Below are 16,923 nucleotides of genomic sequence, written 5' to 3' on the forward strand. Positions count from 1 at the left end.
TGCAATTTGCTGAAATTGCTGCTGGCCTGCTGCTGCCTGTGCACGAGCTGAGCACCTGCTGCCGACGTCACTCAAAATGCACGTTTGCAGCCAGGCACGTGTGTTGTGACTGAGTGTGACAGAAAATAGTTTTCTGTATCATTTTGCGGGAAAATGCGTGCATTTTAGCGTTTGAGTCACTTTTCAAAAGTTGCTAAAAGTTCCAAATACATTTTTGAAAGTAGCTCAATTTGTTGCTAGGTGCTGTTTGGAAAAAAAGTTGCTAAATCTAGCAACAAAATTGCTAAATTCGCATCACTGACCATAACACGTTGGATGCCAACCGCCGACATGAAGCAACACAGGTAGCTAGCTAGCCAGGACACCAATAGACAGTGGCTGCGTAAAAAAAGTAACCAATATAAAGAGGGGTTCCTGCAGATGCAGGAATGGTCCTCAATTCCACCATAAAGATCTGGACCTCTGAGCAGATCACACAGTAAACTGACATCCACTCAATTTTTTTAATTTCACCTTTATTTAACCAGGTAGGCTAGTTGAGAACAAGTTCTCATTTTCAACTGCGACCTCTCCCTCTCTCTCAATTATATTTCAATTACTTGATTGTCATGACCTAACAATGTACATATTGCCAAATAATACTTTGGAAATTGAATGATTTCAATATGGATAATATCAACAATCATATATATCAACAATATCTCTATCTCCCCTTGTCGTGCACTGTTTTCCCGCAGGTATGTTAACGACTGTGAGGGCAGGCGGGAGTGAAAAAACTCAGGTAATACTTTTATTTCCTTTTGACCCACATTCAAAAGAGTGCAGAACGCCCCGAATTATGAGCTGCAGTTACACACTATTGGAATCGGTTAGCTGCTGCCACTGGTTCTGACTAGAGGAAGTATGGCCAGAGATAATAGAAAAGCAGGAGATACGAATTCCAGCGGAAATGGAATGCAAAAACATACAGTATAACGCTCCGCCCAGCAGGCTGTCGATCAATCGCGTTCACGTTGTCATGTTGCGTCACGCAATCCATTCTAAAAGTCAAAGAGTAATTCTATGATTTCCAAATTTGTGGCTATTGATGATATCTGCGTTTTCTGTGAAAAAGAAAAATCTGTCTCCCTTATTCTTTGAATGTAAATTTGTGTCAGAATTTTGGGAAAACCTTGCAAAGTACTTATTTACCATTATGAACACTGCCTATAATTTTAACATAAAATATATAATATGTTACTATTGCAATGATAACAAAACCACGGAAATTATTGTTAATTTTTAAATTCTTGTTGCCAAATACTTTATACACAAACAAAAATTCTATACCAAAATTACATTTTTTTCTGATTGAGTTTAATTATCTTATTAGAACACTAACCCTAGTGAATAACAACAAGAATAACATCTTCATTAATCATTATAATAAGATATTTTCAGAGTGAATATAATTGCACTTAAATTGTTTATTTTTTGTATTTTATTTTTTTGTATGTTTGAGCATTGTTAATACCTGTGTTTTGTTTGCTAGACATGTTTGATGTAGCTATGTAAGTTGATTTTTGTATTATGAATAAAGTAAATATATAATAAAATATACTCTTTAAAAAATATGAGTCGAGAAACTTGCCTATTTTATTCGGAAGTATGTTATGTGACGATTTCAATGTCAAAAAGACATTACAGAGGACAAGTTACGTGTTTTGTTGTTGCAATGTTTTGCTTCTTTTTTTACGCAATTCGTGCTAATAATGGGTTTTGGTGCTTGGCGCCCAATTGACTCCCATTGAAGCAGAGAATGTCTTACCCATAATCCACCGCGTGGCACATTAACAACGTACAGTGGGCGTTAATACGAGTCCAATGGAGTTTCCCATCTCCTTTAAAAAGTATCTATGTGACGGCTAGTCAATACCTAGCTAGCTTGGCTACTTGTGTCTCAGTCAGGTATGTTTTTCAAGTACTCAGTGTTTTTAATTTTCCTGAAAAGTATAGTTATTACTTGTTAGTTGACAAGTCTATATACATATGGTTTGGTATTGTTTGTTGAGACAGATTTTTGTTGTTGTTGCTGTCCGTCGGATATGTTAATTAACTTGTGCTAAGCTAACGGTAGCTATTCATCTAGCTACCTAGCTTCATCTAGTTAGCTAACGTTAGCTAGCTAACTCTTTCGTCTTCACTCTTTGTTATTGAGTTTTTGACTGACCCAAGGGTTTTTAAGGGAAAGCCTAAGATACGTTTGTAAAGTAAAATGTTGTCTCTTCAAACGAAGCGTATTGATTGTTTAACATTGTCGTAATGAACTAACAGCTTTTGTTGACATATGTGGGCACAACTATGTAAACATCACTAGCTAACTAACTATAGCCTGTGGCTGGCGTGAAAGTTTTCACGCTATTTGCACTCAACCTTTACCACCAAATACTTTTATTATATTAAGTTAACAAGACAACTAGGTCAATAATCCTTTTCTGAATCATTTCTGATTAGAAGGATACAGGCACATTTTGAATGGTTTCATACAGTAAGTAGCACTGTTCTCTCAATCAATAACCTGTTTATTCAGGTCTATTATTATCTGTCTATGATGTTGTGTCCCATGCCTAAGACCTGAAACACAATGTATCTTATCTCCTGTGTCTACAGTGTTGGGAATGCAGCCACCACTCCCACCGGATGCAGTCAGAGAGCTGGTGTGTTCCTGTCTTCACAGGGACCCAGTAGCCGCTGATCTGAGATGCAGCCTGTTTGTGGCAGCTGCTCAGAACTACAAGCGGGACTCAGTTCTCAGACCCTATCCCCCCAGATACATCAGAGACCGAGACACCAAGGAGTTTGATGAGCTGGTGAGGAATTGGACAGGACAGAAAACACTGATATTTTCCATATCAAAGATAAGGCTTGACTTATAATTCAAACCTTCAGGTACAGGCTCTCTGCCTAAAAGTCAAGCATATTATTCACCATCACTGTGCACCTGTCCTACACCTGTTCTGTGTTATAGCGGAGTCTACTAGTTATTGTCTGGGTCGTGTTCATTAGGGCATACAACAGACATTTTTTTTAGAACCTTTTGCAGTGAAAAATTAAATGTAGCATTTCTTAAGTCCAGTTAGTGCCTCTATGTTTCAGTCAGTTTTCTTACGTTTGGTGCCTAATGAACATGACACTGCTCTTGTGTTCCTTCCAGCTGTCAGATGTCAGCAGTTTGCCTGGTGTGAGGGAGCTGGTGAGACTGAGACCTGGTGAAGCTGACCATCATCTGGCCCTCACACACTGGGTTCTCTCCTCCAAGAGCTTTGCTGTGAAAACACTACAGAAAGACGAGGTAAAGGCAATAATATCTCAAAAGAAAAGAAGTGTGCAGGATACACACTGCACTTGACAGATGTCCTTTCCACTGCCTTCTCTGCCCTCCAATAGTATGCCAAGCTGTGTAACCTGACGGAGAGTGAGGGGATCTCCACCCCTGTTCCAGACTTCCTGTTTGAGCTGGAGTACTGCGACCAGATGAACGCCAAGTTTGAGAAGACACGGGCGGGACGCGACCTCTTCTATGCATTCCACGGCAGCCGACTGGAGAACTTCCATTCTATCATCCACAACGGACTACACTGCCACCTCAACAAGGTCAGTTAATGTGACAGTAAGATGGTAGCTTCACCAGTCCTGTGATGACTAATGATCCTTATATTTCTTTGGGGTTCCCAGTAGCCCTGCTTGAGTATATATTTTCAGATTGCTGATATTTTTTTTTGGTTGGTTGATGAATAATTCCACAGATAATTGTTATGTTTAGACAAAAGCCAGTATTAGCTACACAAAAGGAATGGACTTGGATGGATGAAGTTGCATTTCTGACAGACTTGTTTTTTTTGGGGGTGGGATTTCTTGACAGACGTCGTTGTTCGGAGAGGGCACCTACCTCACCAGTGACCTCAGCATGGCGGTCCTCTACAGTCCCCATGGCAACGGTTGGCGTGACAGTCTCCTGGGACCGTTGCTAAGCTGTGTCGCCGTGTGTGAGGTCATCGACCACCCAGACGTTAAGTGCCAGGTGAAGAGGAAAGGTCAGAGCTTTGTCCAGAACGTTTACACAACACTCTTTATTTACTTAGGCACCCTGAGTCTCCTCTAGTCCCCTCTACCCATGTCAGTTCTCTTGGTGTTTGCCTCTCGCACAACATCGACCTCATAACAAATGAGTGGACCGTGCAACAATATCATGTCAACGATGGCTGCCTCTCAAAGTCCAGTAAATGTCAGTAATAATTTCCCTAAACCGGTTTCAGACTCGGAGACCATTGACCGTCAGCGCTCCAGAGCCAGGAACAGTGAAGGAGGAGAGGTCCCTCAGAAGTACTTTGTGGTCACCAACAATCAGCTGCTCCGAGTCAAATACCTGCTAGTGTACTCTCAGAGAAGACACCTGTCCAGGTTAGTACCTGCTAGTGTACTCTCAGAGAAGACACCTGTCCAGGTTAGTACCTGCTAGTGGACTCTCCGAGAAGACACCTGTCCAGGTTAGTACCTGCTAGTGGACTCTCCGAGAAGACACCTGTCCAGGTTAGTACCTGCTAGTGGACTCTCCGAGAAGACACCTGTCCAGGTTAGTACCTGCTAGTGGACTCTCCGAGAAGACACCTGTCCAGGTTAGTACCTGCTAGTGGACTCTCCGAGAAGACACCTGTCCAGGTTAGTACCTGCTAGTGGACTCTCCGAGAAGACACCTGTCCAGGTTAGTACCTGCTAGTGGACTCTCCGAGAAGACACCTGTCCAGGTTAGTACCTGCTAGTGGACTCTCCGAGAAGACACCTGTCCAGGTTAGTACCTGCTAGTGGACTCTCCGAGAAGATTGCTGCAGCTTCCCTAACTGATCGGACCGGGTATGGATCCAACTAGGTCCTCGGGTCCATTTGGAACGGGTTTCTATATTTAAAAAATCAAGCAGATGTCACAAAGTGCTGTAAAGAAACCCAGCCTAAAACTCCAAACGGCAAGCAATGCAGGTGTAGAAGCACGGTGGCTTGGAAAAACTCCCCAGAAAGGCCAGAATTTAGGAAGAAACCTGGAGAGGAACCAGGCTCTCGGGGGTGGCCAGTCCTCTTCTGGCTGTGCCGGGTGGAGATTATAACAGAACATGGCCAAGATGTTAAAAAGTTAATAGATGACCAGCAGGGTCAAATAATAAATGTAATGCATATGGGATCCGGATGGGAAAGCCCCAGGTCCATTTGGGAACGGACCTGTGAAGGCTTAGGCTGTAAACAGTATGGTGATAATACAACTATCTTTGCTCCCCTCTATTGGTGTTGTGGTGAGTTGCCAGTACATTAGTAGAACTGATAAACATTTCAACAGGATGACAGTTCTGTCACTGCTTCAGATTTTCTCTCGGATAGGACCATTTGACTTCTGTTGTGATTTTTAAACTTTTTTTTAGAGATGATAACTTGTGTGACGTGATTTTTATGATTTGTTTCCAGACATTCCCGGGGCAGGTCATGGCTGGTCAGACATCACTTTGCCATTATGATGAGTCTCTATCTGCTGCTACTCATCTTCATCGGTGCCTTCAACTCCACCACATTCCTCTCCTTCTGGAACAGGCTTTTCCGGTGACGTCACAATCGCAGGACCACACTCTTCTGGTGACGTCACAATGAAATCACCGGACCTCACTAATCACAGGACATGGTCTTCCGTTGCTATCACACGAGTCTCTGGTGATTTCCTACTGCAGCCCCGGTTGGTCCAGCCTGAGGCTCTCTATAGGCTTATACCCCAGTGTTTCCTGGGGGAATTGTTTCTCTTTTCCATCCTTAGGGCTGACATTAATTAAGGACTTGGGAAGAGCAGTGTGTCCAGTTCAACATCTCTGAATATTCAAACCGTTTCTTATGAGAAGGAATAGTTCATATATACATGGACCATTCTTGTCATTCATAGTGCCTTCCATAACACAGAGAGAGACAGAGACAATCAGACAGATGGGCAAATAGGACATCCATATTATACACTATTTCCCTTTAATCTCTTTCCTGTCTTCCACCTCTTTGTATGTACAGTATACATGGTTATTACCACTAGAGGTCGACCGATTAATCGGAATGGCCGATTTTGTTTGAATTATTATTATTTTTTTACACCTTTTATTTAACTAGGCAAGTCAGTTAAGAACACATTCTTATTTTCACCGACGGCCTAGGAACAGTGGGTTAACTGCCTCGTTCAGGGGCAGAATGACAGATTTTCACCTTGTCAGCTCGGGGGATCCATTCTTGCAAACTTACAGTTAACTAGTCCAACATAACGACCTGCCTCTTGTTGCACTCCACGAGCAGCCTGCCTTTTACAAGAATGCAGTAAGGCAAGGTAAGTTGCTAGCTACCATTAAACTTATCTTATAAAAATCAATCAATCATTCATAATCACTAGTGTACTACACATGGTTGATATTACTAGATATTATCTAGCGTGTCCTGCGTTGCGTATAATCTGACTGAGCATACAAGTATCTACATAGCTGACTGAGAGGTGGTAGGCAGAAGCAGGTTCGTAAACATTAATTCAAACAGCACTTCCGTGCGTTTTGCCAGCAAGCTCTTCGTTGTGAGTCAAGCATTGCGCTGTTTATGACTTCAAACCTATCAACTCCCGGGACGAGGCTGGTGTAACCGAAGTGAAATGGCTAGCTAGTTAGCGCGTGCTAATAGCTTTTCAAACTTCACTCGCTCCGAGACTTGCTCTGCATGGGTAACGCTGCCTCGAGGGTGGCTGTTGTGTTCCTGGTTCGAGCCCAGGTAGGGGCAAAGAGAGGGACGGAAGCTATACAGTTACACTGGCAATACTAAAGTGCCTATAAGAACATCCAATAGTCAAAGGTTAATGAAATACAAATGGTATAGTCCTATAATAACTACAACCTAAAACTTCTTACCTGGGAATATTGAAGACTCATGTTAAAAGGAACCACCAGCTTTCATATGTTCTCATGTTCTGAGCAAGGAACTGAAACGTTAGCTATTGCACTTTTACTTCTCCAACACTTTGCATTATTTTAAACCAAATTGAACATGTTTCATTATTTATTTGAGGCTAAATTGATTTTATTGATGTATTATATTAAGTTAAAATAATTGTTCATTCAGTATTGCTGTAATTGTCATTATTACAAATAAATAAAAATTGTCCGATTTAAATCTGTATCGGCTTTTTTGGTCCTCCCAATAATCAGTATCTGCGTTGAAAAATCATAATCGGTCGACCTCTAATTACCACCACTGGTTATAACACCCTAAGGCTGCTTCCACATGGTTATAACACCCTAAGGCTGCTTCCACATGGTTATAACACCCTAAGGCTGCTTCCACATGGTTATAACACCCTAAGGCTGTTTCCACATGGTTATAACACCCTAAGGCTGTTTCCACATGGTTATAACACCCTAAGGCTGCTTCCACATGGTTATAACACCCCAAGGCTGTTTCCACATGGTTATATAACACCTGCTTCCAAGGTTATTACTGTTTCCAAGGCTGCTTCCACATGGTTATAACACCTGCTTCCACATGGTTATAGGCTGTTTCCACATAACACCCTAAGGTTATAACACCCTAAGGCTGTTTTCCACATGGTTATAACACCCTAAGGCTGTTTCCACATGGTTATTATCACTGCTATGGTTATAACACCCTAAGACACCACCTAAGGCTGCTTCCACATGGTTATAACACCCATGGTTATAACACCCTAAGGCTGTTTCCACATGGTTATTACCACCACTATGGTTATAACACCCTAAGGCTGTTTCCACATGGTTATTATCACTGCTATGGTTATAACACCCTAAGGCTGTTTCCACATGGTTATAACACCCTAAGGCTGTTTCCACATGGTTATTATCACTACTATAACACCCTAAGGTTATAACACCCTAAGGCTGTTTCCATTATCACTGGTTATAACACCCTGGTTATAACACCCTAAGGCTGTTTCCACATGGTTATTATCAGTACTATGGTTATATCACTGCTATGGTTATAACACCCTAAGGCTGTTTCCACATGGTTATAACACCCTAAGGCTGTTTCCACATGGTTATTATCACTACTATGGTTATAACACCCTAAGCCTGTTTCCACATGGTTATTATCACTGCTATGGTTATAACACCCTAAGGCTGTTTCCACATGGTTATAACACCCTAAGGCTGTTTCCACATGGTTATTATCACTACTATGGTTATAACACCCTAAGGCTGTTTCCACATGGTTATAACACCCTAAGGCTGTTTCCACATGGTTATTACCACTACTATGGTTATAACACCCTAAGGCTGTTTCCACATGGTTATAACACCCTAAGGCTGTTTCCACATGGTTATTATCACTACTATGATTATAACACCCTAAGGCTGTTTCCACATGGTTATTACCACCACTATGGTTATAACACCCTAAGGCTCTTTCCACATGGTTATTATCACCACTATGGTTATAACACCCTAAGGCTGCTTCCACTTGGTTATAACACCCTAAGGCTGTTTCCACATAGTTATTATCACTACTATGGTTATAACACCCTAAGGCTGTTTCCACATGGTTATTATCACTACTATGGTTATAACACCCTAAGGCTGTTTCCACATGGTTATAACACCCTAAGGCTGTTTCCACATGGTTATAACACCCTAAGGCTGTTTCCACATGGTTATAACACCCTAAGGCTGTTTCCACATGGTTATAACACCCTAAGGCTGTTTCCACATGGTTATTACCACTTAAAGTCGCCCAGAACTGTGAGAGGTGAGCCGTCCTCAGGAAAGGAGCTTATCAAGGCATCAAGCTCATTGATGAACTCTCCGAGGGAACCTGGAGGGCGATAAATGATAAGGATGTTAAGCTTGAAAGGGCTGGTAACTGTGACAGCATGGAATTCAAAGGAGGCGATAGACAGATGGGTAAGGGGAGAAAGAGAGAATGACCACTTGGGAGAGATGAGGATCCCGGTGCCTCGCTATTATTATACTGCTGCTGTTGAATTAGGTTGTAGGAACCTCATGATGGGTACAGGGACAGTGTCATGTAGTAGCCTAAACCTAACTTTCAGGATGAATCAAACCAGTGTAGTTTTTATTCATCAATATAAAGTATTTTCTGCGTAATGGCAATTTATGTGCATGATATGAAGTTTATTGTAGTGACTGACTAAGCTTAATTGTAAAAGTATGCCTCAACAGAGCCATGTTTGCTAAAGTGTATTATGCTGAGCACACATTTAGTTAGGCAGCCAGGACCATAGGCAGGGACCACTCCGTAGGCTGCATTGTCGGTCTAGCTCTCACTGCAGTCCAGTGCCATGGACATCTTTGAAGTTTGGCCTCTAGTAATTTAGGAGGGCAACTTTATAAAGGCCTCCTCACAATGACCTTATCATGCAAGACTCTACAGAGATTAAAAAAAGGCTATTGATGGTGTATGTATTGAAGTCAACTGGGGCGGCAAATAGCCTAGTAGTTAGAGCATTGGGCCAGTAACTGAGAGGTTGCTGGATCAAATCCCTGAGCTGACACGGTACAAATCTATTGTTCTTCCCCCTGAACAAGGCAGTTAATCCACTGTTCCTAGGCCGTCATTGAAAATAAGAATTTGTTCTGAATTGACTTGCCTAGTTAAATATATTTTTTAAAGTGGTTCAACATTCAAATGCGTTTTGATTGACCACATAGGAGAGGCGACGGTCGGTGGAAGTCTGGCGCCACCAAGTGGACAATTATTTTAGTTCCCTTGTGGCATCAACGCTTCCTGATATAATATATAAAAGATAACATGTTATGTCAATATTCATTATTTCTCCAACCCCTATTTGCTAGATTATTATTCCAATTTAGCTGTAAATCTGGTTTGAACTCAATAAGGATTTGTTTCGTTTTCGATTGGAGGGCGGATGTTCACGTCACTTTGGAACCTTACAATATGTTACTTTGTAACAGTGAAAAGTATTTTCCCGACGTTGATCAACTCCCAGTCTATGTCACCATTTCTATTAAATAGCATCATCTTTGATATTTGTTGTAAAGTGTACAGAGCTCATTTAGGTGTAACTGTCACCGGATTTGACGTGTCTGAGAACGGCACCTTCCTCCCGAAAGCATTGCGGTATCGCTTCTCGGCCTTTTGGCTAAGATCAAGTGTAGTATCTGTTCTTATCAGTCTGGGTCTGCCCACGGTCCGAAGAATTGGGCCTCTGTCTTGTCTCTGTTCAGTCTCGCCCCAGAGGCTCGTCCGTACCAGTCAGTCCTGTCCAGGGTCCTGTCGACGGATAAAAGGTCGGTACATAAAATGTTGACGTCGTCCATGTAAAAGACGCACTTGGCGGTCATCCCCCCACTCCCCGGGATACCCACCCCGCTGATCCCTTGGTCCCTTCTCAAGACCTGTGCCAGTGGTTCAATACAGGCCACGAACAGAAGAGGAGATAACGGACAGCCCTGACGGACGCCGCAGTGTACTCCCACTGCTTTTGACAGATGCCCATTTACAAGGATTTTGCTGGTGATGTCCCCATACAGCAGTCCCACCCAAGCTAAGAACCTGTCCGGGAAACCCATTTTTTGCAGTACCTTAAAGAGGTACTGGTGCGAGACCCGATCAAAGGCTTTTTCAAAATCTAAATTTAGGACTACAAGCCGCATGTTTCTGTCTCTCGCGTAACAGATGGCATCTCGGATCAGTATCAGGCTGTCCGTGATCTTCCTTCCGGGCACGGCACAGGTTTGATCCGGGTGGATCACCTCCCCTAAAACAGAAGACATTCTGAGTGTTAAAATCTTGGTAAAAAGTTTACAGTCAAAGTTTAAAAGGGTAATCGGTCTCAGTTTTCAGGTCCGTCCTGTCGTTTTTTTTGTATAAAAGAGTCACGATCCCCACTCTAAAACTGTCGGGTAGTCTGTCAAGGTGTTCGAAGTCGGTAAAAACAGTCAGAAGTTCGTCGGCTAAAACATCCCAAAAGGTCAAATAAAACTCCAAAGGGAGGCCGTCCTCCCCCGGTGATTTACCCCTCTTAAAATGTTTCAGTCCTTGGTCAATTTCTGTCCTCGTCAGGTCTTTTGTCAGGTCGTCTGTATTGGGTAGGGTCTTGTCGATGTATGTTAAAAGGTCCCCCATTGTTTCTTCGCACACATCTTTTGCCCCAAACAGTTCCCCATAAAAATCCTCAACTACTTCTTTTATTCCTTCTGTATCTGTTTTTAAAACCCCATCTTTATTTTTTAAACGAGTCATTAACCTACCCTTACTAACTATTTTCTTAAAAAAGTACCTTGTGCACTTCTCCCCCTCTTCTAATTCCCTTTCCTTGCATCTTAAAATAACCCCCTTGCTTCTCTGTTCTGCTAAAAATGCCATTTCGTTTTTTACTTCTTTAATTTCTTGGTTAAAATCAAGGCCCTGTTGGCATAGGTTAAAATACCTTTCCAGTCGCTTTTGCAGTCCCACCATGCGTCTATCTTTTTCTTTGCTTTTTTTCTTTCCTATCTCTCTAAAGAAGGTCCTCGTCCTTCCCTTCACCATTTCCCACCACTGTGCTCGCGTGTCAAAGAAGTCCTGTAGCGTCTGCCACTGGCTGAACTGCTCTCTGTACTGACTAACTACTCTATCGTCTTCTAAAAGGGAGCAGTTCAATTTCCAGGGCCCTCTTCCCACGGTCACACCCGAAGATAGTGAAAGGGTGCACGTCAGCATTACGTGATCTGAGAAGAAGGCAGGGGTTATTCTAGCATCAGTTGGGGGACAGTCCCGGGTAAACAGATAATCAATGCGAGAGGCTCTGGTGCCGTCACCACTGGTCCAGGTGAAGCCCTCCTCTCTTGGATGCAGGGTTTTAAAACAGTCAGTCAGTTTAAAATCCCTGCACAGCCCTTGCAATAAAACACTTGACCTGTCTACCTTAAAATCCCCTCCTGCCCCTCTCCTGTCTGCTCTACTTAAAACACAGTTAAAATCCCCACCCACCACTAGAGGATCCCTCCCTAACATGTGGGACTGCAGGTCTTCTAAAAGTGTGCACCGGTCATGTTTATCGTTAAAACCATACACATTTAGCACGTTAAAATCCCTCCCCATAAAAGTACAATTGGCTAAAAGAGCAATTTAAGGGTATAATAAGGGTACCATAAGGGTACTGGGGTAAAGTTTGACCGGGGGAGGAGGGGAGCGGTAACTGGAGTGGAATCCTGGGGACTGTAAGACAGAGACTGGGTTTTTGGGGACTACGACAGCTGACTTTGGAGGGCAAGGTTTTAATCATTAAAGCTGTGATTTTACCTGTGCTTTTATTAATCAGTTCTGTTTTTATCCCCCCTCGAAGGAGTATTTTAGACCTGGAGCGAATGCTTTTTTACTTCCTGTGGGGAGGCAAGTGGGAGAGGCTGAGGAGGGAGGTGGTCAAGAGGCCCAGGTCCAAGGGGGGGAAAGGCATGCCTGACCTCTACTTGTTCCTGGGCAGCCGCTACACAGCGTTACATCTGACTCTGGCCACCTCCCCGGTCAACAACAAGACACAGGCCCTCGCACGGTTCTGGCTGGGATCTTACCTCAGGACTCTGAGGCTGATCCCAGTCGACCTGCGAGCCCCAGTCTCTTTCCTGCTACCCCCGCCCTACGTCCAGCTCCAGAAGTTTTTAAGACATTTTAAACTGGAAAAAGAAACAGTCACGGTCTTAACAAAACACCGCTCTCTTCTCTCTCTTGTGCAGGATCGGGAACCACAACGGTTTGGCGCAACGTGGCCCATCCTGCTCTCCTGAATCGGCATCGGGACCTGTCCTGGATGGTTGCCCACGAGATTCTCCCGGTCAGGGCCGTTATGCACTCACGGGGCATGGCGAGGACATCCGCGTGCCCCCGACCAGGCTGCGGCCAAGAAGAGTCGGTGAGGCACATGCTCTGGGAGTGCAGAGCCGCCAGGGACCTGTGGAAGGAAGCAGGCCCCCTGATCTCCTCGTGTCTGCCAGCAGGGGAGGACCTAAACCCTCAGCTCGTGCTGTATGGGGTGGGCCGAAGGCCCCTTCCATCGAAGACCTTCACCAAACTCTGGCCCACCCTCACGTGCCTGAAGGAAGCACTGTGGTCCTCCCGTAACCTGCTGGTAGCGAAAAACGTAGAGACCACCCCCCAGGCAGTGGCCATGGTAGCCACGGAAGCCCTGGGGTGGTACGAAAGGAAGGGGGCCTCGACCCCAGGCGAAGGGTCCCCCACAACACCCTAGGTCCCGGCGGCCACGGCCTGACAGCGCTGCGGCGCCTAGGGCGATGCGCCTAGGGGAGGGATCTCCTCTGGGCCCCGAAGGACGGGACGATGATCTATTCAGAAGAGCAGGATGAGGTGAGCTTGATAAAGACTCACCCCGCTCCTGTACAAGGGACTGAAGACAGCTTTTTAACAAAGTGGCTTTTTAACATGTTTTTCATGCCTTAAAAATGTTTTACCTTTGTTAGATCATTAGTACACATTTTAAATGGCTTTTACAGATTTGATGTTTTTACAAAGAAAGTACTTATATTCATGGTTGTTTTCATTGGTTTTAACAACATGTACTTTTTAACAAATTTAAATGTAACGTTCGAATGCTGTGTTTTATGCTTTGTTGCCGTTTTATGTGTATAAATGATGTAAAAAATGTATGAGCTGTTTTTAAAGGAATTGTGCCAATAAAACTTTTCCAAAAGAAAAAAAATCTGTTCTTATCAGTTTAATATCTGATACGTCCCCTATCTGGGGACCATATATTAAATTGATTTTTGGAATAGGGTGATGGAATAGGGGCTTGCTCCGTCCACTCCACGCATCGACCTGGTATTGCAGTACCTCCAGGAACGGTGCACCCCTTCCGTTGTAAATATAAATGAGACGAAGTTAACCGGATGTTACTTTTATTAGAATCATTACGTTTGAGCAAGTCTGTCAATGATGCTTAGAAAGTGGTGAAGCCACTCGGCCTTGACGCTTTTATGCCGTTTGTATGTGTAATAAAAGGATGTACAAAAATACAGATGAGCTGTTTTCAAAGGAAATGCAACAAAACATCCAGAAGAAAACACCTGTTCTCACTTGCACCACTTTCTAGGCATCATTGACAGACTTGCTCTAACGTAATGATTCTAATAAAACCAGATTTACAGCTAATCTGGAATAATAATCTATCAAATAGGGGTGTAAGGAAACAATTTGCAGATAATATTGACACACATTTGATCTTTTTCAAAATATCTCAGGTGAAATAATTGTCCACTTGGTGGCGCCAGACTTCCACCGACCGTCGCCTTGTTCAAGCTATGTGTTCAATCAAAATGCATTTTAATGTTGAACCACTCGACTTCATTAGTACATCATCAACACAAATAATGTATGAAATAAAAATAGCCTATATCTTTTTTTAATCTGTCTGTAGAGCCTTGCATGATAAGGTCATTGTGAGGAGGCCTTTATAAAGTTGCCCTCCTAAATTACTAGAGGCCAAACTTCAAAGATGTCCATGACACTGGACTGCAGTGAGAGCTAGACCGACAATGCAGCCTACGGAGTGGTCCCTGCCTATGGTCCTGGCTGCCTAACTAAATGTGTGCTCAGCATAATAGACTTTAGCAAACATGGCTCTGTTGAGGCATACTTTTACAATTAAGCTTAGTCAGTCACTACAATAAACTTCATATCATGCACATAAAATACCAATTGGCCTATTGGGTGGAGAGCATCTATCTACTCACGAAATACTGTATATCAATGAATAAAACATGCACTGTTTTGTTTCATACTGAAAGTTGTCATAATTCAAGTTCCATCCATGAAATATTGGAATGTGGAGAAATAGTGGTTGAACTATAATCCTACAAATCTACTTTCATTCTCACTAATCGTGGAACAGTATGACAACAGGTCCAGTCGCCGTGAACCGTGCGCCAGGCTCCAGGTTTAACCTGCTACATAGTTCCATAATGATTACAATAGGCTACATGTCCAAAATGATCGCTAAAATAAATGTATGTGTGTATTACTGACAGACGGCTCCAGATCGTTGCTGATACTAATTGTCAAATAAAAGCCTGGGCGTATAATCGAACGCTTCTAAATCGCATGTTTTCAGCTCGGCAGGTTTAGCCCTACAGAAGCCTGTAGCTTGGGGCTCCACATTTCATACAAGCGAATTATGACGGCTAACAATCAGAATTCTGAATAATGGAAAAATCCATGTAATATATTGTCCCCAGATAGGGGACATATCAGATATTAAACTGATAAGAACAGATTTATTTTATTTTGGAAAAATTGTTATTGTCGCAGCGTTTCTTAAAATAGCTCATACTTTTAACATAATCATTTGTACACTTTAAAATGACATAATATGCATAAACTGCATTGAAACATTTATATATTAAAAGTACATGTTATTAAAACAATAAAACAACCTAAGAAACGAGTACTTTTAAACATATCCAATCTGTAAAAGCCATTTCAAATGTGCACATTATGATTCAAACAAGAGTATACCTTTTAAAGACATTATGATTCAAACAAGAGTATACCTTTTAAAGACATTATGATTCAAACAAGAGTATACCTTTTAAAGACATTATGATTCAAACAAGAGTATACCTTTTAAAGACATTATGATTCAAACAAGACTATACCTTTTAAAGACATTATGATTCAAACAAGACTATACCTTTTAAAGACATTATAATTCAAACGAGTATACCTTTTAAAGACATTATAATTCAAACGAGTATACCTTTTTAAAGACATTATGATTCAAACAAGAGTATACCTTTTAAAGACATTATGATTCAAACAAGAGTATACCTTTTAAAGACATTATGATTCAAACAAGACTATACCTTTTAAAGACATTATGATTCAAACAAGAGTATACCTTTTAAAGACATGTAAACGGTTTAAAAGTCCCTTTATTAAAAAAGAGGTCTTCTCTCCTTTGTGCAGGAACGAGGTGAGTCCTTATCACATTTGCCTCCTCCTGCTCTTCCGAATCAACTCCGCCCCCATCCTTCAGGGCCCAGAAGAGATCCCTCCCCTCGGCGCTGCAGCACTGTCAGGACGGGACCTTAGATGGTGTGGGTGATACTTTGTCTGGGGTCGAGGCTTTATTTTGTCCATACCACCTCAGGGCTTCCGTAGCTATCAAGGCCACTGTCTGATGGGTGGTCTCCATGTGTTTCCCTACCAACAAGTTGCCAGAGGACCACAGCGCGTCCTTCAGACACGTGAGGGTGAGCCAGAGCTTGGTGGAATCGGCCTTCGGTCCACCCGTTACAGCAGGAGCTGAGGTGTTGTGTTGTCCTGAGCTGAGGTGTTGTGTCCTGAGCTGAGCTGAGGTGTCGTGTCGTGTCCTGAGCTGAGGTGTCGTGTCGTGTCCTGAGCTGAGGTGTCGTGTCGTGTCCTGAGCTGAGGTGTTGTGTTGTGTCCTGAGCTGAGCTGAGGTGTCGTGTCGTGTCCTGAGCTGAGGTGTCGTGTCGTGTCCTGAGCTGAGGTGTCGTGTCGTGTCCTGAGCTGAGGTGTCGTGTCGTGTCCTGAGCTGAGGTGTCGTGTCGTGTCCTGAGCTGAGGTGTCGTGTCGTGTCCTGAGCTGAGGTGTCGTGTCCTGAGCTGAGGTGTCGTGTCGTGTCCTGAGCTGAGGTGTCGTGTCGTGAGCTGAGGTGTCGTGTCGTGAGCTGAGGTGTCGTGTCCTGAGCTGAGGTGTCGTGTCCTGAGCTGAGGTGTCGTGTCCTGAGCTGAGGTGTCGTGTCCTGAGCTGAGGTGTCGTGTCCTGAGCTGAGGTGTCGTGTCCTGAGCTGAGGTGTCGTGTCCTGAGCTGAGGTGTCGTGTCCTGAGCTGAGATGTCGTGTCCTGAGCTGAGGTGTCGTGT

At 43.3% G+C, this 16,923-nt stretch overlaps 1 protein-coding gene, 1 non-coding gene and 2 pseudogenes across 3 annotated transcripts; 3 read left to right on the forward strand and 1 right to left on the reverse strand.

Annotated features, from left to right (window-relative positions):
- Positions 1-1,840: 1,840 nt before the first annotated feature.
- Positions 1,841-7,206, forward strand: LOC115121525 (protein mono-ADP-ribosyltransferase PARP16-like). Of its 2 annotated transcripts, none has more exons than XM_029650628.2 (7): positions 1,841-1,947; positions 2,650-2,849; positions 3,194-3,331; positions 3,427-3,633; positions 3,902-4,073; positions 4,296-4,440; positions 5,491-7,206. In XM_029650628.2, the coding sequence occupies exons 2-7, from the start codon at positions 2,658-2,660 to the stop codon at positions 5,624-5,626; spliced, it is 990 nt and encodes a 329-aa protein (XP_029506488.1). In that variant the 5' UTR covers positions 1,841-1,947; positions 2,650-2,657; the 3' UTR covers positions 5,627-7,206. The 2 variants fall into 2 exon arrangements, with proteins under 2 accessions (XP_029506488.1, XP_029506489.1); XM_029650629.2 differs by having other exon boundaries at positions 3,902-4,060; positions 5,491-5,551.
- Positions 7,207-10,166: 2,960 nt separating this feature from the next.
- On the forward strand, positions 10,167-10,267 carry LOC135573461 (U2 spliceosomal RNA; annotated as a pseudogene).
- Positions 10,268-13,717: 3,450 nt separating this feature from the next.
- Positions 13,718-13,894, forward strand: LOC135573454 (U2 spliceosomal RNA; annotated as a pseudogene).
- A 1,257-nt stretch (positions 13,895-15,151) lies between these two features.
- Positions 15,152-15,334, reverse strand: LOC135573459 (U2 spliceosomal RNA). Its single transcript, XR_010464768.1, has one exon. It is a non-coding gene; the product is annotated as a U2 spliceosomal RNA (small nuclear RNA).
- Between the last annotated feature and the right edge of the window lie 1,589 nt (positions 15,335-16,923).

Source organism: Oncorhynchus nerka, linkage group LG9a (assembly GCF_034236695.1).
Source record: "Oncorhynchus nerka isolate Pitt River linkage group LG9a, Oner_Uvic_2.0, whole genome shotgun sequence".
Lineage (NCBI taxonomy): Eukaryota > Metazoa > Chordata > Actinopteri > Salmoniformes > Salmonidae > Oncorhynchus > Oncorhynchus nerka.

What these genes read in the sequence shown, in the direction of transcription:
- LOC115121525 (XM_029650628.2), top strand. Translation starts at nt 2,658, where the DNA reads ATGCAGCCACCACTCCCACCGGATGCAGTCAGAGAGCTGGTGTGTTCC. An exon ending in CCAAGGAGTTTGATGAGCTG is followed by an intron (nt 2,850 to 3,193) that starts GTGAGGAATTGG and finishes TGTTCCTTCCAG; the next exon opens with CTGTCAGATGTCAGCAGTTT. An exon ending in GTGCCAGGTGAAGAGGAAAG is followed by an intron (nt 4,074 to 4,295) that starts GTCAGAGCTTTG and finishes AACCGGTTTCAG; the next exon opens with ACTCGGAGACCATTGACCGT.